Raw genomic sequence first — 20,034 nt, forward strand, 5'->3', positions numbered from 1 at the left:
TATCTCTCTCTGAGAGAGAGAGAGAGAGAGAGAGAGAAAGATATGATTTTTGAGTGTGGCAATGCTGGGGTTTGAGGAGTCATAATTGAAGAGATCGAGGACGGGAGTTCCGATATTCCAAGTTGGTGAGAGAGAGAGAGAGATTGGATTTTTGCAGTTGGAGTTGAGGATTTGTCCGAGTGTGCAGACACAAGGATCTCAACTTCGACTAAAATAATCTAACCTTCTTCTTTATATATAATTATTTCAAATGCTTTGGAAAGGGTAACACCATACTACAACACCATTTTCTCTTCCTTTCTCTTCTTCTCTCTTCTTCTCTCTTCTTCTCTAAATAATAATGATAATAATAAATGCTTAAATAATTCATTCATTCATTCATTTTTTGTTTAAATTAAGTACTTTGTATCTCTCTCAAATTCTCTTTTTAGCCTCTTCCCCTTCCTCCCCACCTTTTCACTCTGTCTCCTCACTTACATGATTCTCTTCCGAGCCCTTAACAAACAACCAAGCCCTAATCTACACTCTTTTTAAAGGGTAACCCTAATCCCCTCTATATATATTGTCTCAACTCTCTTGCTTTTTTCTTCTCTCATATTACTTTGTTGCAATGGAATTTTCCCATTTTTTCAGGCTGAAGAAGAAGAAGAAGAATAAGAAGTAGGAGAAGAATATGGGATCCATGAACTCCAACAATTGGCTTTCCTTTCCACTTTCACCCACTAATCCCTCTTTGCCTCCACATCTTCAAACGCCAACTCATGCCCATCACTTCTCTTTGGGAAATTTGGAGAATGACAATATGGATATCCCATTTCAAACCCACGGTAATCATTTTCATCCTATATTTCTTTTTTTTTTTACTGCTTCATTTTTATCCTCTTTCAAATTCTCCATATGTATATGCTTGTTGTAGAGTGGAATCTGATAAGTGGTCAAGGTGGAGGGGAAGTTCCAAAAGTAGCAGACTTCTTAGGCGTAAGCAAGGCAGAAAATGAGGCAGATCTCATTGGGTTTAATCAAATTCATGAAGCGAATGATACGGATTACTTGTTTCCAATCACAAGATTGGTTCCTCTTCAACAACACCCAACACCCGCGGCTGCTCCTATCAATATGGACTCTACTACTAACTATGACCCTCAAGATAACTCCAACAGCTTGCAGTCTTTGACACTTTCAATGGGCAGTGGGAAGCCCTCTACTTGTGAAACCAGCTCCACCCCTGACAGTGCAAACAATAATACCACTCTCGATGTCACTCCTAGAAGAACTTTGGACACTTTTGGGCAAAGGACTTCAATTTATCGCGGAGTGACCAGGTATTGAATGGTTATAGGTCTGTGCTATGTTAAATTTGTCACTTAATCTGAACCGTTGTATGGTAAATTGTAGGCATAGATGGACGGGAAGGTATGAAGCACATTTATGGGATAATAGTTGCAGGAGGGAAGGGCAGTCGAGGAAGGGTCGCCAAGGTGAAACCTTTTTTTTTTTTTTTTTTTTTTTAATTTTGATTATAAAAAAAAATAAAAAAAATAAAAAAAGCTATAAAGGCTGCACCTAACTTTGTTTGACTTTCTTACATGCTGATCTTTGTCTCTGCCATCATCTGTGGAGCAGTCTATTTGGGTGAGTGTTACTTTTGTTCCCATCACTGTCTCTGTCTATATATTTAATTTGTAATTGAGGATTAAATTATTTGTTTGAAATGATGGGCAGGTGGGTATGATAAAGAAGATAAAGCAGCTAGGGCTTATGATCTTGCTGCATTGAAGTATTGGGGAACATCCACCACCACCAACTTTCCTGTAATCTACCACTTTTCACACTAATTTTTAACATTCATGTTGTTATTATTATATATAATTTCCAAATTTCATGAACTATTTTATTTTGTTTGCAGATTAGTAACTACGAGAAGGAAGTTGAGGAAATGAAGCACATGACAAGACAAGAATTTGTGGCTTCCATTAGAAGGTGGTTCTACTTCTAGTTTTAGTTCTATCATTGTTTCCTCTTTAAGATTTGTTCTAAGTATACGTGTGTTTGATTTCAGGAAGAGTAGTGGGTTTTCAAGGGGCGCGTCAATGTATCGTGGAGTTACAAGGTTCAATATCTATTTTATTTTATTTTTCATCACAGGAACTCTATGTAATCAAGTATATAAATACATGTGTGGGCGTTGTAATAGGCACCACCAGCATGGGAGATGGCAGGCTAGGATTGGCAGAGTGGCAGGAAACAAAGATCTTTATTTGGGAACCTTCAGTAAGTTAGTTAGCTGTTAACTTTATATCTTTGTTATGGTATAGTTTTGATGGATGGATGGATGGATGGATGTTGGTCTGGGTTGTAGGCACGGAAGAGGAGGCAGCAGAGGCATACGACATAGCGGCCATAAAATTCAGAGGGCTTAATGCAGTCACCAACTTTGACATGAGCCGTTACGACGTGAAAAGCATACTAGAGAGCAACACGCTCCCAATAGGCGGCGGTGCTGCCAAACGTCTGAAAGAGGCACAAGCCATCGAGTCGTCTCGAAAGCGGGACGAAATGATTGCGCTTGGTTCCTCCTCTTCTTTCCAATATGGAAGCTCATCATCGTCTAGTAATTCCTCCAATCACAGGCTACAACAACAACAACCCTCTTACCCTCTACTCCAACAGCCTAATTTGAATATGGACCACCATCACCATCACCACCACCACCTTCAAACCCAGCCTTTCCTCTCTCTTCAAAACCACCACGACATTTCTCAATACACCAACGATCCCTCCTCCTTTCACCACTCTTCTACTTACATGCACACCCAACTCCAGCTTCACCACCACCAATCTGATAATTCCCCTTATCCTAACAACAACAACAACAACAACCATCAATTCTACGGCGGCGCCGGTGGTGGGTATCTTCATAACCATCCGGGTTTGCTCCATGGGATGATTAACATGGGCGGCGGCGGAGGGTCTAACTTGGAGAGTAGTAACAACAACAATAATGCCTTGTCCAGTGCAAATCATTATGAGAATCCTAATAATAATAGTAATGGAGGGTATCTTGGGAATGCATTTGGGATGGGTTCTACATCGGCCACCGCGAACAACGGCGCCCCAGCGGAAGAATACGCACTGGTTAAGGTTGACTATGATATGCCGCCTAATGCTGGTGGGTATGGTAGCTGGTCGGGGGATTCGGTGCAGGGTTCTAACCCTGGGGTTTTCTCCATGTGGAACGATTGATATATGATTATAATGAATTATTAATGCGGTGGAGGGGTGGAGGGGTGGAGGGTGTATTTTTTTTTTTTTTTCTTTGCTTCCTTTTTTGGGGTTATTGATTAAGAACTGGGATTCCATTTTCCAAATGCAAACTCTTAAAGTATTTAAGAGTAACGGAATGTGTGTTTTTTTCCTTGAGAAGAACATAGACACAGCGGCGGCAACGGCGACGGTGACGGGAAGTAGCGGCGGAGAAGATAAAAGCATTAAAAAAAAGTGTTCTTAAATATTTTAAGAATGTGTTTGTGTGTTTGTAATGACTGTATCCATGACCCTTATATTTAACCTGTTCTTGACGCCTATATCTCTCCATTTTATTCCACTCCTTCGTCTTTCACCTAACAACATCCACAACAAGCTTCTATTCTTATTCCCTTCTCAGGATCGCACCGAACTCCATGTTTATTTAATTTTCTTTTGTCCCTATTAGTCTTTCAGTTTATCGTTTGAAAAGAAGAACCAAGAAGAAGAACAAGGAACCACTGCTTTCTGATGGCCCAAAACTAATGTGGGCCGGATACCTACACTCATTTAATCTCGTAATTAATTTCCACTAATATTCATTCATAAAAATATGCTTCCAAATTGGAAAAATAATTGGGTTACTAACATACATGCAAATAATGGATGAGTTATTGAATTAAATGGGAATGAGTAAGTAATAAATAATTGGCGTCATCGTAAGAATTACAAATTTCAGAAAAAGAAAAAGGGTCTTCAGTCATTATATTTGGGCAGTGCATCATTCCAGCAATTAAAACACACTCGCATGTATTATAAATAATATAAAGTCAAGCAAGTTGATGTGATGCAGGCAGCCATGATGGTGTACTCGTGTGACACCATACACCACAATATCATATCATATCCTACGAAATTCAACCCATAAATTGGAATCATAATGCAATAAAGCGATTAGTAAGTGTACCCGATATTTGAATTCTGATACGGTCAATATTTGGGGAGGTGGGCTTTGTGCTGCTTCCCACTTGTAGCCCATTATCCACTCACATTCTTTTTTCTTTCTTATGAGATATCATAAATTAATTTCCATACTTTTTTTAAATGAATAAGTTCAAATATTTAAGTTAGACATTTATAAACATTAACAATGTTTTTTAAGGCCTATTATATAGGAGGAAATAGTATTGAAAAACAAAGAAACAAAAAGGGACGATCTTCTTTAATGGTGAAGTCATGGCCGACAAGTGCAACACCAAAGTGAGCTTAGCTTTTTACCTTTTAATTTCTCTATTTAGTTTTTCGCCCAAAAAACGAAATGATGCTCCGACAGGAATACATTTTATGATTTTCCATAAACAATAATAAGTGGGGTTTTTCTGTCCCTAAAAATCTATCACCTCCTTCTCTATTTGCTTTTCTTAATTATATTTCGCATATATATTCTTAAATTTCGCATATCCCTAAAAATCTATATTTTTTTTCTCCTTCTTCTTCTTAATGTTGGTTGAATGATTGTTATTTTATTGACCATACAGTGATTATTACAATATTTTAATTTCTAGAAAATGTAAAATATTAAGGGCGGCACCTAAATTAATTAAAATTTCAGTCGAGGACAGCCTAAAGGGTGAAAAAGACATTTGGGAGTCTGAATTTTGTGTATATAGACCTCCTTTATGTAGCTCATTAATTAATCCAAAGTTGCTTACGAAATGTACTTTATTAGTTTCACACATGCTGATGCCCTTTTCTTTTTCTTTTGTCCCATCCTTTAAATTATATGCTATTTTCTGCAACAGATGCTAATTAAACCTTTCGATTGCAGGAAACAAAAAGTATATCATATTCCACCCTGAATTTCTAATTGCATATTTATCATGGATTTAATTTTTGCTAATTCAGTCTCTAATTTGAACCAAAACAATCTAAAAATTATAAAAAAAATCTGGTAAAATCACATACCCACGTGAAATGTACTATTAGTTTTATAATATCCAAGTATTCAACCCTTTTAAATTGTAAATAATTTTGTTTTTGCTTAATAATAGAGGATAACCTAATCCTATAGCCTATGCGTTCCCTACTCAACTTAGTTGATGGCTTTCGGTTTTTAAGGGATTCGTTGCGTAACAAAGCACTCACCATTTGAGTAGTTTTAATTCAATTTCAAATATAGGAATCACAAAGAAGAAGACAAGGTAGTGTAAATTAAAAAACACTGCTTCTATTGTACAATGTTGTCTTGGTGCCAAAATTTCAAATCGAATTCTGGTGGCATTGGTACGGAGGAAGATAAAGGGGAGATAATTTTTTTTTTTGTTTTGTTTATAAAGATATGATCTTTCACTTAATTAACCAATGTGACACAGAGCCTCTTTTTCCCTGGTTTTATGGGCTACACGTGCATTTGTTTTAAAACTTGAAATTCTTCGCTTTAACCAGCTCACGACACTCGACACATCTCTACGGCTGGGTGGCTGCCATTTCTCACTACTTATTTCTTCCCATTATCACGTCACTAATATCCCTTAATGAAAGAAAAAGGAGCGTGTATGATCTCTGTATGCTAAAACTAAAATATATGTAGCTTAGCTGAAGAGAGAAGGGAGTAGTAGTAGTGACTCAAGTGCGAGAAACTCCAAAAGGAGCTGTAAAAAAGGCGCAAAATACGCCCAATACCAACAAACCCAAATGCCCTCCTATAAATGCCAATAAATCATCTCTCTTTCCTTCCATCCTCTTTCCTCCCAAGCTTAGACATGGATTTGGATCACCCATCCGCGCCAGACCTCGATCTTCACAGTCTCACGGCCCTCAGGGTACTCGGAAAAGGAGCCATGGGGACCGTCTTCCTCGTCCACCACTGCCTTGCCGATGACCCTGCTCATTTCCCCTTCGCTCTCAAGGTCGTCGACAAATNCTCTTTTGTCTCCAAGCTCGACGCTGAGGGCCGAGCCCGTTGGGAGATTCAGGTTCTTTCTCGTTTGTCCTTCCCTAAACCCCACCCCTTCCTCCCCCACATAATCGGTTCCTTCGAGTCCGACGAATTTTTGGGCTGGGCCCTTCCCTACTGTCCTGGCGGCGACCTTAACGTCTTGCGTCACCGTCAAATGGACCGGGTTTTCTCGCCCGCCGTCATCAGGTTCTATTTGGCCGAGATAGTCTGTGCGCTCGACCACCTCCATAGCCTGGGCATCGTCTACCGAGATTTGAAGCCGGAGAATGTATTGATTCAACAATCGGGTCACGTCACTCTCACGGACTTTGATTTGTCGCGTAGTTTGACTCGCAGAACAGTAAATGACGTCGTCTCGCTTGATAGCTCCGGCCAGGAGAAGCCGACAGTGGTCGTCCGGCAAAAACACCGGCGGAAATTGACGCGATGGTTCATGGCGAACTCCAATGCTAGAGAGGGGTCAAGGAAGGCTAAATTGGCTCGGGTTAGCCCTGTGAGCCGCCGGAAGCCGAGTTTCTCCAACGGCGAGCGGTCGAACTCGTTTGTCGGAACAGAGGAGTATATTTCGCCGGAGGTCGTTCGAGGCGAGGGACATGAATTCGCCGTCGACTGGTGGGCCCTGGGGATTCTCACGTACGAGATGCTCTACGGGACGACGCCGTTTAAGGGGAAGAACCGGAAAGAGACGTTTGGAAACGTTCTGTTGAAAGCTCCGGAGTTGATCGGAAAGCGTTCGGATTTAACGGATTTAATCGAACGGTTGCTAGTGAAGGACCCCACCAGGCGGTTAGGGTATGTACGCGGCGCATGTGAGATCAAAGAGCATGCGTTTTTTAACGGCGTTAAGTGGGACCTATTAACGGAGGTCATGCGTCCACCATTTTTACCCCCTGACGAAGAAACGGAGTTGACGAAGAATCCAGCGCTCGGTGGTGTGGGTATAACGGAATACTTCCATAGACAGAGATCCCCAGCTTCGTTTCCACCATCGCCGTCGTCAACTCCGTCGACCTCCTTCAATTGGGAGAATAACAACAACAAGTGTTTGACGGAGTTCTGACACACGTGCGGCGGGGTTGCACGCGTAAGAGTTGGATATTCTTTGGCCTGTTTGTGTAGTTTTAGACTTTAGTGTACATAAATGGAATAACCCGGCAGTAGACGAACGTGAAAAATGACAAACGTTAATGCGTTGTTAAGGTAGAGATTAATTTGGTAGCAACTAAATCATGAATGCTTAATGTAATTGAATGGAGGGAATATCACGCGCTAGGGAGGCGCGTGTTTTCCCCCGAATTTTAATTTCCTCTTTATGTAACGCCTTGTGCGTTTCCTTCCCTATGGAAGGGGAGAGGGAATCAAATTCCTTGACGTTTCTTATAATTCATCCAAACAAGAATTGTTCTTGTTTTCTTGAATATTAAGTTTGCCACAAAAAATAATTTGTTCTAATACCCTTTTAAAGATAAGTTTTTATTTTTATTTTATTTTTCAAATTTATAATCATAAATGGAAAAGCGGTAGCGAAAGGTAAGGTAGAAATGCAAATCTATGATTATTCACGTGTTGGCTATTCTCGTAAAGTAAGGAAATATATTTGTGTTAATTAATTGAAGTGGCAGCAGAAGGGGGGGGATGATGTAATTATTAGAAAAATGAATAGAGCAGCGGTATGAAAGGTTAGGAGAGGTAATAGGGGGTATGAGTAGGAGTGGGAAAGAAAAGGCGAGGCCAGCTTTTACTTTAAATTGGCGCCACATTAATTTAAGGATGGAGCTTATCATATCGTTGCCTGACAAAAAAAAAAAAAAAAAAAAAAAAAAGATTGGGCATTGTTGTAATTTGGTAAGTGAAAGAATCACGTGAAGTAGATGGAGATACCCAAAGCAGTTAACATAAAGTTTATAAATGTGGAACAACATTGTATTTTCTAGATTGATATAAAAGAAGTATTTAGATTGATTGGAGTGATGAAATGAAGCGAATCTAAAACAAAGGTAAGACTGATTAATTGAAATAAAATCACGGTTGGTCATGGGACGATGGAGCCCCTAACACGAGCGAGGCTGTGGGATGGATGAATTTAGGGGGCCGAATGCCAAAAAGAGGTACCCTCTATCTTGGTTCCAAAAGCTATAGGGCCATAGTCACCGTTTCCAATTCAGCCCTTCCCCAAATTGTCTCTTCCGGACAGATTCATCCTTGCATGTCCTTTTCAAACAAACTCCTTGTCTTCCAATTTGACGCGTTTTGTTTTTTAATTTTCCAGAACTCGTATGCGACGCAATTTAACATTTATCAAACCCTATAGTATCTGGAGCAACATTGCATTTTGATATATAAAAATATTAGAATGAAGATTAGGTTATGCGTTGCTTTTTTGTTGGGAAACAATGTCCCAACATCATGATGAGAAGAAGTGGCATTAATGGTGGGGGAAGCCGGGTGTGTGACTTTCCGACCCACCCATTCTAAAAAGATGTCAACCTTCTTCTTCTTTTTTTTTTTTTTTGTTAATTAAAAAAAAATATAACTTTTAAATTTTGTACCAATTTAATCCCCATATTCTTAGTATTTACTTTTTATAATAGTTAAAAAAAAAAATTGTTTTAGGCTTTTTGTGTCCCTATATATGCAACAATTCATTAACTTTTAAGAAGTTCAAAAAATAGTGTAATTTCAGTTCTGAAAAGCCCATCTGTTAGAATATCCAATTAGGTGTGACGGAATTGGGCTGCTTTCGGGGCCTGTGTTTTGTCTTTTGGGCTTCAAGAACTCGAAAGCCCAACGGCTCTCTATCAGATTTTATATCATCACAAGGGTAAAATTAACACTCGATTAAACCTGTTATATCATCCTAAAAGATAACTCTATAATTATGCGCCTTCCCAATATTGTTTATTTTTTAAATATAAATACTTAGATATCCTTATATTTACATCCACCAATCATATCATGAGAAGGGTTTTACAATTACTTTTTTTTTTATTTTAAAAAAATTATATATTTTTTGAAATCGAAGGCAATTACCAAAAGTGTTTTCCTAATTGTTGCCAATTTGCAATAAAAAGATAAAAGGAAAAGTTAAAAGAAACCCTAAATCCCTTCCTTTCCCTCTCTATCTCCCTCCGTTACCCTCGTATCAGCACCCCATCGTGAACCAGTCGCGGTCCCTTCTCGTTTTCGCGGTGGCAGCCCTCTCCTCTTGCGTTTTCCTCTTGCTGGCTACTATACCTGCAGACGCGACGCCCTCTCTTCGGCCACTGTTCTTCCTCGACGTGTCATCACCGGCGAGCAGGCATTGATACGGGCCCTTCACCTACGCGGTCAACGACATCACCCACGCTGCAGTTTTGCCCGGAAACTAGTCCCCATCGACCCCGAGCATCGGCATCTCGAGCTGGCCGTGTGACTCTCCTGCGACGCACGACGACCTATAGTAGTTCGATCCTCCGGCGATTCAGACCCACAAGCCGCAGCTTCCTGAATACTCACGAGCAGATCTGATTCTTTCGAACCAGGCCCGTGTAGTTGTGATTTTTCTGCTTTTGATGCATTTTGGCGGCAACCCACTGTTCTATCTACCTTGTTCCAGATTACCCCTAGACTAAGAAGGTTAGATTTGCGAGTTCGTATCAATTCAAACCCCAACCAGCAAGCGTTCGAAGCTGTTTAGCGGCGTTCAGTAGGTAAGAGTTCACTCCAAACCGCTTTCGAACTCGTTTAAGTTCTGTAGTTTGGCTTATAACCTTTAGAACTATTCTCGATGTAGCCTTGGACTGTTATTGGACTCCTTCCAACACTTTTCAGCATTGACCCTAGTCAATTAAGGAGTTTTGATTAGATTCTTTCAAATTCAATTAAGGAGCTGTGAATTGGTTTATAACCTCTGGAAACTCTGTTTTTGTAATTTGGACTTGATTGAGAGTGTTCAAATTAAGTTGGAAGGCAGCTTTTTTCTTTTTCTTCCATTTTTTTTTTTGGGAAAACACCTCTTTTGAGCATTATTGTAGTTTGATTGAGGATTTCGAACAATGGACATTAAAACCTTGTTCTGGTTGTTTAGGAGCACAATAGGTAAGTAGAATTCTACTGGGTCTATTTGCTGTTTGTTACCAACGCGTGTGTTTTAGTTATGCTATAATTATTAATTATGATTTAAGTTTTTGTTGTTCTTGAATCTTATGTGTTATTGATGATGATGTGATATTGTAATGACTTGCTCATGTGGTGTTATGCGCTTGTGTGTTGATGAACATGATTATTTGTTGAGAATATCTGAATAAGTTTGAGTTATTTTGAGACATGTTTTTCTTTGAAGTGGTTTTGGTATAAAACTTGGTTTTGAAGCATGCTATAGGACTCGTGCGTTATTGTGTGATAGTGTGAGAAAGAGGTCTCTCATGCATTTTGGTGAGATAGTGTGACAAAGAGGTATGAGGATTGTGTGTATAAAGGAAAGTTGGGTGAATATCAGGTGCCTCCATCAAATGTTGAAGTGGTAATATGTCATCATTGGATTTAGAGAAATTTTGATGTTTAAAAAAAAAAAATAGTTTGTGAGTCTAGAAAGGCAAGTATTAGATATTTTCGAGAACGTTGATGGCCCTTAATAAAATCAGTTGGCGTCAAATAAAAGCATCAGTGGCCCTTGATAAAATTAGTCGGGGTCGACAGAGAGTGTTCATGGCCCTGGATAAAATCAGTTGGGGGCTATTAAGAATGTCGTTGGACCTAGATAAAATCAGTTGGGGTCAATGTGTCTCGAAGGAGTCGGCCTTAGAAATCCTTGTGAGAGTTAAATTATGGGTGTTAGATTGAGCTTGACTTGAGCTTGAGTATGGATTACATTATGTGTCGGTTCATGTGTCTAGCATGTTGCAACTATTATTTACTTCTCATGTATATTGAGGATTAATTGTATAATTGTTGAGAATAGCCTTATGTTTACCTTGTATTCAGTTTAGCAGTGTACTCCATGTTTAGACTATTTGGTGGCATTACATATTGTCTACTTCTGCGCTATTTGATATGCATCTTTTCTGGAAATCTTAATAAAAAGCCCTCCTGCTTATTAGTACGTTTTTTTGTTTGACAGGGATTGGTATGGATAGTAAGTACAGCAGAGAGTCGTCGGATGAGGATGAAATGAAAAGGAAAACAAATAGACATCCCCATAGTAGTAGAAAAAGAGATAGACAACATGGTCATCATGAAGATGAAAGTGATTCTTCCGATGCCAGTGAAGGATACAGGGGTAGACGACATGAGAAAAAAGATGACGACCAGACTAAGAGAATTAGTGGGAATAATGATGGCCACATACATGAAAGGTGGCAGAACGAAGATGAAAATAAGACTGCATCTCAACGATTTCCTGATGAAGGTTACAAGAGAATAGATAGAGAGAAAAATGGGCAAGGTAGAGACAAAAGGCATCACGATGAAAATCGGTGCATAGAGCAAGAGAGAGGAGACCGGAAAGAATCACATCAAAGTTTTGAGGAAGAAGAGCAGAGAATGGACAGAGACAAAAAGAGGCACAATAGAGACAGAAGGCATCAAAGTGAACATAGGCAGAGAGAACAGGAGCGAGTAGATCGGAAAGAATCATACCAAAGTTCTGATGAAGATGAGCGGAGTGTAGATAAAGAAAAAAATAGGCACGATAGAGACAGAAGGCATCGGGGTAAAAATCCACACAGAGAACTAGGGAGAAGTGGCAAGAAAGAATCATATCAAAGTAACGATGAAGATGAACGTATAACTGGGAGAAACAAAAACAGACATGATAGAGACAGAAGATATGAAGATGAAAATCAGCATAGTAGAGAAAAAGAGAGAGGAGACCAAAAAGAATTATATCAGAGTTATGATGAAGATGAGTGGAAAAATAGGAGGCATGACCATAGACAATGTGAAACAGAGAATGGAAATAAAATTACAGATCGCCATTTGCGTCATGATTCAAAAGATGAGCGTGACAAGAAATTGCATAGAAAATCTGAAGATCGAAGGAATTGGGCTGATAATGATAGGGAGAGGAAGCATTCAAAACATGATTACAAGTCTAGCAATTCTCAAGATCAACGAGATAAGGAGGTGAGTGGATGGAGGGAGGATAGAAGAAACATTGGGGGGAAAGAAAACGTAGGCACAGGGACTCTCAACCATCTAAAGTCACACAGACAAGAAAAACAGTCTGAAAACAATCTGAATCCTGATGCTTCAAATCTGGGGAAGAGTGGGGGGGTTTATATTCCACCATTTAAGTTGGCCAGAATGATGAAAGAGGTCGAAGATAAGAGCAGCATTGAGTATCAACGTTTGACATGGGATGCACTTCGAAAAAGTATTAATGGACTTGTCAACAAGGTCAATGCTACTAATATAAAAAATATCATTACAGAGTTATTTGCAGAGAACCTGATCAGGGGTAGGGGTCTATTTTGCCGTTCCTGCATGAAGTCACAAATGGCATCTCCAGGGTTCACTGATGTATTTGCAGCACTAGTTGCTGTTGTGAATACCAAATTTCCGGAAGTGGGCGATCTTCTATTGAGAAGAATTATCTTGCAGCTCAAAAGAGCATATAAACGGAATGACAAGGTAATATTGCACGATGCTTGTAATTTTTATAATTTTCTCCATTTAGTTGCAAGATCTTCCATATTAATAATACTGCTGATTCTCATTGCTTTTATATATCTTTGACAGCCTCAACTACTAGCGGCCGTAAAATTTGTAGCACATTTAGTTAATCAGCTGGTGGCACATGAAATAATTGCATTAGAATTACTCACTGTGTTGCTGGAGAATCCTACAGATGACAGCGTGGAGGTGGCCGTTGGTTTTGTTACTGAATGTGGATCAATACTTAACGATCTTTCTCCTAAGGGGCTTCATGGTGCGTATGCCATTGTCGTAAATTAGGCAGTGCTCAATCATTTTAATTCACCATGTTCCCTGTTTTCTCTTTGCATGTATCTGTGTCATGAAATTATCATTGTCTAGCTATGCTCATTCTGTTTGTTTGGCTTTCTGGAAAATCCTATACCATCTGCAGAAAATTATCAACTTTCAAGTTGCTTCCACTTTTTTCTTTTTAGCCCTCCTCTTGTTGGAGGATGAGATTATTGAAAATTTCAGCATTTTCTATTATCTGAAAGTTAAAATTGTTTGTTATTTGTCTTCAGAACTCAAGGACATTGTTCACTCTATAGAATAGATTTTGTTCAAGCAAGGTTGTTTATTTATTTGTTTTAGTCGTACTCTTTTCAAAAATACAATTCACATATGATCCATTCCTATTGTACCCCAAGATTGTATATTCATATTCCTTTATTTTTTTAATTCAATGATTGTAGGAATATTTGAGCGTTTTCGTGGAATTCTTCATGAAGGAGAAATAGACAAAAGGGTTCAGTTTCTGATAGAAGGCCTATTTGCAATAAGGAAAGCAAAGTTTGAGGTATAGTGACTTTTTGTCTTAGCTCTTCACCCTATTAGTCTAAAAGGTTCCTTTTCTCAAATATTCTTGAGATGTTGTGATTGTATTGACTGTTCACAAATTTTTGGAAGATTATGTTATGAGTTCAGTTATTATTGTTGTTATCATTATTTTTAGGAATGAGTTAAGATGTAATTCTTACGATGGGATGAAGTTTTAAATAATTTATCATTTGAGTAATGAATCATTGCTTTTTAATGCACAGCAGTAGCCCCTCTTGTATCAATTTCTTGTTCTCCATGAAAAGTCGTTTCTACATAGCCTGGTGTAAAATGTGTCTGAAGTAAATTGTAACTCGAGTTTTTGCCCCCACCATTTTAAAATCCAGTATTACTTTCATATTACCAACATTGTGCGACTTTGAATTTTGAATTTCACTTTTTGCAATGCACCCGGAATGTCCAGTGTGAAGGGTATCTATTTGTTTGATTCCAAGCACACATTTTTCTTTTGTAGCTGCAACAATGTTTTGATTTTTTTTTCCTCTTGGATTTGATTCAGGGCTATCCAGCTGTTCGTCCAGAACTGGACCTTGTAGAGCAAGAAGATCAGTTAACTCATGAAGTATCTCTGCAAGAAGAGATAGATCCTGAAATTGCTCTTGGTATCGTTTTTTTCTTCTAAATATAAACTCGTACATGCTTTGTTAATTTATCAAACTGGGTGTTCGAATGTTTTTCGTTTTATTTATGTATTTGTATATTTTCTTGTTTTGCTTCCAGATATCTTCAAATCTGATCCAAATTTCCTTGAAAATGAGAAGCGTTATGAGGATTTAAAGAAAAATATACTTGGTGAGGAATCTGAGGATGAAGAAGACCGATCGGATGCTGGATCAGATGAGGATGAGGAGGAAGAGGATGAATCTGAAGAAGAAGATGAGGAGCAGATGCTAATAAATGATGAAACAGAAACCAATCTTGTGAACCTCAGAAGGACAATTTATCTGACAATTATGTCCAGTGTAGACTTTGAAGAGGCTGGGCACAAGCTTCTCAAAATTAAACTTGAGCCTGGTCAAGAAGTAAGTTCTATTAGTTCTTAATGTTGCTAATACTTTTTTACTACAATTTCATATTAACCACTGCTCTTTCTTTTTCCTGAAATTGAAGTTGGTTTCCATTTTTTATAATAGTGCCGTGTAATCTCGATATTTGTCTGGAATTGTTGTATGTTATACAAGTGGTACAAGTGTGGTTGATCTCATTCGTTTGATGTGGTCTTTGCAGATAGAGTTATGCGTCATGCTGTTGGAATGTTGCAGTCAGGAGAGAACTTATCTTCGATATTATGGTCTGTTGGGGCAAAGATTTTGCAAGATCAACAAGGTGCATCAGGAAAATTTTGAGAAATGCTTTGTCCAGCAATACTCGATGATTCACAGGCTCGAAACTAATAAGCTAAGAAATGTGGCTAAATTTTTTGCCCACTTACTCGGGACTGATGCTCTCCCATGGCATGTTTTGTCCTACATTCGATTGACTGAAGAAGACACCACATCTTCATCTAGGATTTTTATTAAGATCCTTTTCCAAGTATTTCTCGTCTACCCTGATGGTGATTTATATGATTGTTTTCCTTGGTTAAATTCTGTATATTGGTGTCAATTTTGATGCAGGAACTGTCGGAGCATTTGGGAATTCGACTGTTGAATGAACGCCTGACGGATCCAACGATGCAGGATTCGTTTGAGTCCATATTCCCTAGGGACAACCCAAAGAACACGAGATTTGCTATTAACTTCTTTACGTCTATTGGGCTTGGTGGACTGACAGAGAATTTGCGAGAGTATTTAAAGAATATGCCGCGGCTGATCATGCAACAGCAAAAGCCAGTGTCGGAGTCGGATGAGGAGTCTGGAAGTAGTGATTCGTCAGATTCAGATTCAGATTCAAGTGTGTCATCAGATTCATCAGAAAGTGAAGAAGAGGAAGAAGATAGGAGACGTGGAAAAAAGAGAAGAAAAAGTGGAAGGTGATTATAATGTTTGTATATTTTGTCCATTAGCTGTTAGCAAGATATGGTGTGATGTGTTGTAACTTTTTGATTGTTTCCCCCTTGACGTCACAGTATTTTATATATGCAATGACGATGATAAAGATGATTCTCATTCTATCTTCTCTTTACACCCACCAATGATAAAGACGATCTGTTGGACGTGTAATTGCATTCAAAATCAAGACTGATATTTTTCAAAAAAATAAAATAAAATCATACATGTTCAAACTAATAATCAATTTGACTTTGTGGTGTAGTGGATTACATGCTTCTGAATGTGAGATTGTCCTTATGGGTTACTGTTCTTTCTGAATTTGGGGGTTTTGCATTCTGGGTTTTACTTGTTATAACTGAATCCTTTGATTCTTTAGCTGAATTATTTTCCAAGTGCCACTTCTATTGTTTGTGTGTCATTATAGTGTGTAGAAAATAAATCATTATTGTGTGAATAAACTCGATCTGAACATGCTTCCATCATAGGCGATCCCCTTTGGCCCCTATCTGCTAACAGCCTATAGCAGTAGTGACTGGGATATCAAAACTTGACTGGCCAAGTCTTTTTCAGACGGATGATTCCTTTTCCTTCACGTGCAAAGCTTTTGTTGGTACATTTTCCGGAGAGTATGGAAACACATTTGCCTTGACAAAACTCAAACCAAGGACGGATTCTGCTGTGCATGCTACACTCAGGCTCGTCACAGAATAGCGAGATGTTATTGGCAAACAGGTAATTCTAGAACCATTTAATTTAAAAATGAAAAACTTACAATTGCATATTCGATCCTAGCGGGGCACTCCTCTGCTTTCTAACTAGTTGAGGAATTGGGTGGACAGAATAGGTACCGTATCCTAAAAGTACAGAATAGCACAGCTGAAGCGAAGCTGCAAGTCGAAGTTTTTATTAGCGGATGGATTCTCTGACAAGCGTCCAGCTTTATGATGGAAAATGGAGGCAGTCATTAGTTGCGAAGGGATCGTCAAGGAACTTTCTTCTGCCACCATTGCCGAGTTTCAGAGATGAATGCTATACACAGTACTTCAACATTATTGCGTACCCATGTCGGTTGAAAGATTAAAATAGTTAAAACACATTTATCATTATCTTTTTACGTTACAATTAGTGTTGGGGATGAAGCTACAAACAACAATACAGATTATCCAGTGATCCTATTCATAAATCCATAGCTATTTAGTGAGAATAAAAAGACTGGCATGGCCATGGTGACAGCAAGCAATTAAGGGTTAAAAATGAGGGATCACAGTATACCACTGGTTTGAATGCAAAAGCCATAAATGATGCGAGTCATTCTCTGAAATAAAGGCTGTTCACGTGAGGTCTGTCTTTCTTTCGTTCTTTCTTTCTTTCTTTCTTTTGTGAATGTCACTGAAACCGATTGAAGGAAGCGGTCCAAATGGACAAGTATCCAAACGCAGGCATTGCTTCTCTCTTCTCCATCACTGCCCTCTGTCCCACCTCTCCACATGCTTTGTTTTCTTTTTTCCTTCTTAATGCACAGCCTCCCCCCCCCTCACCGCTGTCCAGATTCATCCTTTTTGGGACTTCATTCTCTGTCAAATCTCCATGTAAATAAAAGTTTCTGGTAGAATCTATAATCAAAAGCTCAGATATTCAAACAACCCAATAACCTTGCATCATTCGTTTCCAGGTTTACCTCAGATTGTATGGTACAAGTAAAACAATAGTTACATAAATTTATGACCAAACTTCTTCTTTCTTTCAAAATAGTAATAACAAAAAGAAACGTATGAGCAAACTAAGACCCAGATTCCATGGTACCACAATCAAATATAATACTAAATTTGGCTCTATCAAAGACAACAGATTCTTATCATGACAATCAATCAGTTAAAAAGCTTAAAGAGTAAAGGTCTTACTTTTTTGTTTATGGGACCTCTTTTACATAATAACAACACAAACATGAACGTTCTAACAAGCTTTGAGCGGCTTCCCACACAGACAGTCATTGAAAACAAATGACGCTGCTTCCAAATGGTCGAACGGGGCTCCACTAGGGATCGGCCCACATAGATGGTTGTGGCTCAAATCCATATGTCCGATATATGAAGCTTGCGATACTGATTTCGGAATCGCCCCCTTCAAGTTGTTGTACGACAAATCCAGCACTGTGAAGTACGATCTTGGCCCGAAAACATCTGGTACGTTTCCGGTTAGATAGTTTCGGCTTAAATTCAAATCGCTTATGCTCGAAACTAAAACACTCGCGGGGATGTCGCCTGACAATTTATTGCCGTCCAGATTCAACGTCGCCAAAACCGCCATTCTGCCGATCCAATCGGGGATTGGACCGGTTAGTTGGTTCATAGAAAGATCCAGGTCCGCAAGGCGGTAGATCTTCGAAATTGAACCGGGAAGTGGACCGGAGATCTGGTTCCGGCTCAGTAAAGCCCGGCTCAACATCCTCATGTTCCCGAAATTTTGGGGTAACGGACCGGAGATTTTGTTGTTTCGGAGGTCCAGGTGCATCAAATTCGGAAGTGATGCAAGCGACGCCGGAATTGAACCGGAAATCAGATTGTCCGCAACGTTCAGAACCGTGAGTCGTCGGAGCCGACCAATATCGGCCGGAAGGTCGCCAGAGAGACGGTTGCCAATGAGGTCAAGAATCCTAAGGAACGGCAAGGAGGTTATACATCTCGGAATCTCGCCGGTAATGCCCTTCCAGTCGGCAATAACAACGCCGGAGAGGCGAGTGAGCTTGCAGATGGCAGGAGAAATATGGCCGGTCATAAAACCAGTACGGTGAGCCCGTTCGAAAATAGGGTCCTCTGATTCGCCCCGGAGGTTAATATCGGCAACCCGGTGGGTGACCGAGTCACAGCTAATGCCGTACCACCGGTTGCAACAGTCATCTCCGGTCCAGGAATTGAAGATTCCTAAATAGGGCTCCTGAAGGGCAGCTCTAAAAGCCAGAAGAGCTGCCCGTTCGGACGGTGGGCAGGCATGAACGGCGGAGGAAACGGCCAGAATGAGTAAAATGAATAAGCACCGAACGGCGGTGCGCATCTTGAGCTGGGATCCGTTAAATGCAACTGTGAAGAAATAAATGAAAATGTCGGGTGGGATCAGACTGAAGCACGGCCATTGAAGTGAACGCTGCAAATATATAGAGCCATTGAAGAGAGTGCCGAGGAGTAGAATGACGATTATGCCCCTAACATGGGTACGTGAAATTAGTGTGACACTTTAAATATGCTCGTGTCCTTTATCGAATTTTCCCTCGCGTCTTCTCCACGTCATCCATCGGGACATGTGCTATGCAAAAGTGGCATATGTTGTGTTAGATTATTATTTTTTTTTTAATGGAAAATATTGTACAATTTTAGAAATTGTTTACTCATGAGTTGACTCAAGATGAAAAAAACAAATACAAAAAACTTTTTATTCATTTAAATTTCATAGTAATTTAATATTTTATTAGTTTATTAGCATATTTGATGAATCTGGGGCAAGTAAAGTAGGGCAGAGGTTGAGTTTAGGTATATTTGGCGTATTAATAGCTGATGCTATGGCGCTGGGAAGGAGGTGGGTGGGTGCAGGCAGCTGTGGGTGATGGATCCTCACAATTTGAGAACTAAATTAAACTTCCCTGCAGGCCTAAGATGCATATGATTGAGCATTAACTTTGACATTACGTTTGTGCATCTTAGTATTCAATCAAATGTGGGATGATGAATAGAAAACCCCTTGTCGCTTAGCTAATGCATTAAATGGGGTTGAATTTAGGCTTATCGCGAAGCTGTACCGGAGGTGGGGGTGGCTGGGTTGATGAACTTGAACATCACCACGTTTCGAATGGGGCCATTCATTATGTGGTCTGATATACATAAATTTGAAAATCATTCAAAGTACGTGGAGACAACACAGCCCTCCATCAACCTCCAACTGATTGCAATGGAAGATGCATAATTCAACTCATTTTAAAATGGGTCTGGCATGAAAATGACCTCACTCATTGTAGACTTGTTACCATACTCGTACATACCCAACCGACATGGGATTTTCTTATCCATATCCATAGCCTAAAGCTACACCAACAGATTCACTTCTTTAATACCTTTATTAGGATTTTATTAGGTTGGAGTTTGTGGAATGCTACGACTTTCTTCTTCCTTCCCTCTCTACCCTTCACTGTCCTCTTGCAAATGTCTCACATCAAAACGCATTAATTGGGTTCGGTTGTTTCTTTTGTTTTTAAAAAAAATGTATTCAAACCAAGATCTTGCAGTGTTCCGGATAATTGATTAATTAACTGGGTTGCACATCAAGGACGAGGAGCTAGCT

The 20,034-nt window shown here is 39.4% G+C and overlaps 4 protein-coding genes across 4 annotated transcripts; 3 read left to right on the forward strand and 1 right to left on the reverse strand.

The window, feature by feature from the left end:
- The first annotated feature begins 440 nt into the window (after positions 1-440).
- LOC111483764 (AP2-like ethylene-responsive transcription factor PLT2) lies at positions 441-3,268 on the forward strand. The gene is made up of 10 exons (XM_023130067.1): positions 441-537; positions 634-827; positions 917-1,322; positions 1,396-1,478; positions 1,624-1,632; positions 1,723-1,811; positions 1,907-1,980; positions 2,060-2,110; positions 2,195-2,271; positions 2,360-3,268. Exons 2-10 carry the CDS (start codon positions 674-676, stop codon positions 3,241-3,243), a joined length of 1,827 nt encoding a protein of 608 aa, XP_022985835.1. The 5' UTR covers positions 441-537; positions 634-673; the 3' UTR covers positions 3,244-3,268.
- A 2,563-nt stretch (positions 3,269-5,831) lies between these two features.
- Positions 5,832-7,605, forward strand: LOC111484367 (serine/threonine-protein kinase UCN-like). Its single transcript, XM_023130921.1, has one exon. The coding sequence runs from the start codon at positions 5,952-5,954 to the stop codon at positions 7,260-7,262; it is 1,311 nt and encodes a 436-aa protein (XP_022986689.1). The 5' UTR covers positions 5,832-5,951; the 3' UTR covers positions 7,263-7,605.
- Positions 7,606-9,272: 1,667 nt separating this feature from the next.
- On the forward strand, positions 9,273-15,837 carry LOC111483625 (pre-mRNA-splicing factor CWC22 homolog). The gene is made up of 8 exons (XM_023129845.1): positions 9,273-9,891; positions 11,301-12,811; positions 12,920-13,109; positions 13,570-13,673; positions 14,214-14,316; positions 14,435-14,736; positions 14,942-15,247; positions 15,331-15,837. Exons 2-8 carry the CDS (start codon positions 11,309-11,311, stop codon positions 15,688-15,690), a joined length of 2,868 nt encoding a protein of 955 aa, XP_022985613.1. The 5' UTR covers positions 9,273-9,891; positions 11,301-11,308; the 3' UTR covers positions 15,691-15,837.
- Positions 15,838-17,397: 1,560 nt separating this feature from the next.
- LOC111484043 (DNA damage-repair/toleration protein DRT100-like) lies at positions 17,398-19,746 on the reverse strand. Its single transcript, XM_023130456.1, has 2 exons — positions 19,736-19,746; positions 17,398-18,934 (listed from the first exon to the last, which is right to left on the reverse strand). Exons 1-2 carry the CDS (start codon positions 19,744-19,746, stop codon positions 17,659-17,661), a joined length of 1,287 nt encoding a protein of 428 aa, XP_022986224.1. The 3' UTR covers positions 17,398-17,658.
- Positions 19,747-20,034: the final 288 nt, after the last annotated feature.

This window comes from Cucurbita maxima, unplaced genomic scaffold (genome assembly GCF_002738345.1).
Source record: "Cucurbita maxima cultivar Rimu unplaced genomic scaffold, Cmax_1.0 Cma_Scf00009, whole genome shotgun sequence".
NCBI lineage: Eukaryota > Viridiplantae > Streptophyta > Magnoliopsida > Cucurbitales > Cucurbitaceae > Cucurbita > Cucurbita maxima.

What these genes read in the sequence shown, in the direction of transcription:
- LOC111483764 (XM_023130067.1), top strand. Translation starts at nt 674, where the DNA reads ATGGGATCCATGAACTCCAACAATTGGCTTTCCTTTCCACTTTCACCC. An exon ending in ATTTATCGCGGAGTGACCAG is followed by an intron (nt 1,323 to 1,395) that starts GTATTGAATGGT and finishes GGTAAATTGTAG; the next exon opens with GCATAGATGGACGGGAAGGT. An exon ending in TCTTTATTTGGGAACCTTCA is followed by an intron (nt 2,272 to 2,359) that starts GTAAGTTAGTTA and finishes TCTGGGTTGTAG; the next exon opens with GCACGGAAGAGGAGGCAGCA.
- LOC111483625 (XM_023129845.1), top strand. Translation starts at nt 11,309, where the DNA reads ATGGATAGTAAGTACAGCAGAGAGTCGTCGGATGAGGATGAAATGAAA. An exon ending in CATATAAACGGAATGACAAG is followed by an intron (nt 12,812 to 12,919) that starts GTAATATTGCAC and finishes TATCTTTGACAG; the next exon opens with CCTCAACTACTAGCGGCCGT. An exon ending in TTCTCCTAAGGGGCTTCATG is followed by an intron (nt 13,110 to 13,569) that starts GTGCGTATGCCA and finishes CAATGATTGTAG; the next exon opens with GAATATTTGAGCGTTTTCGT.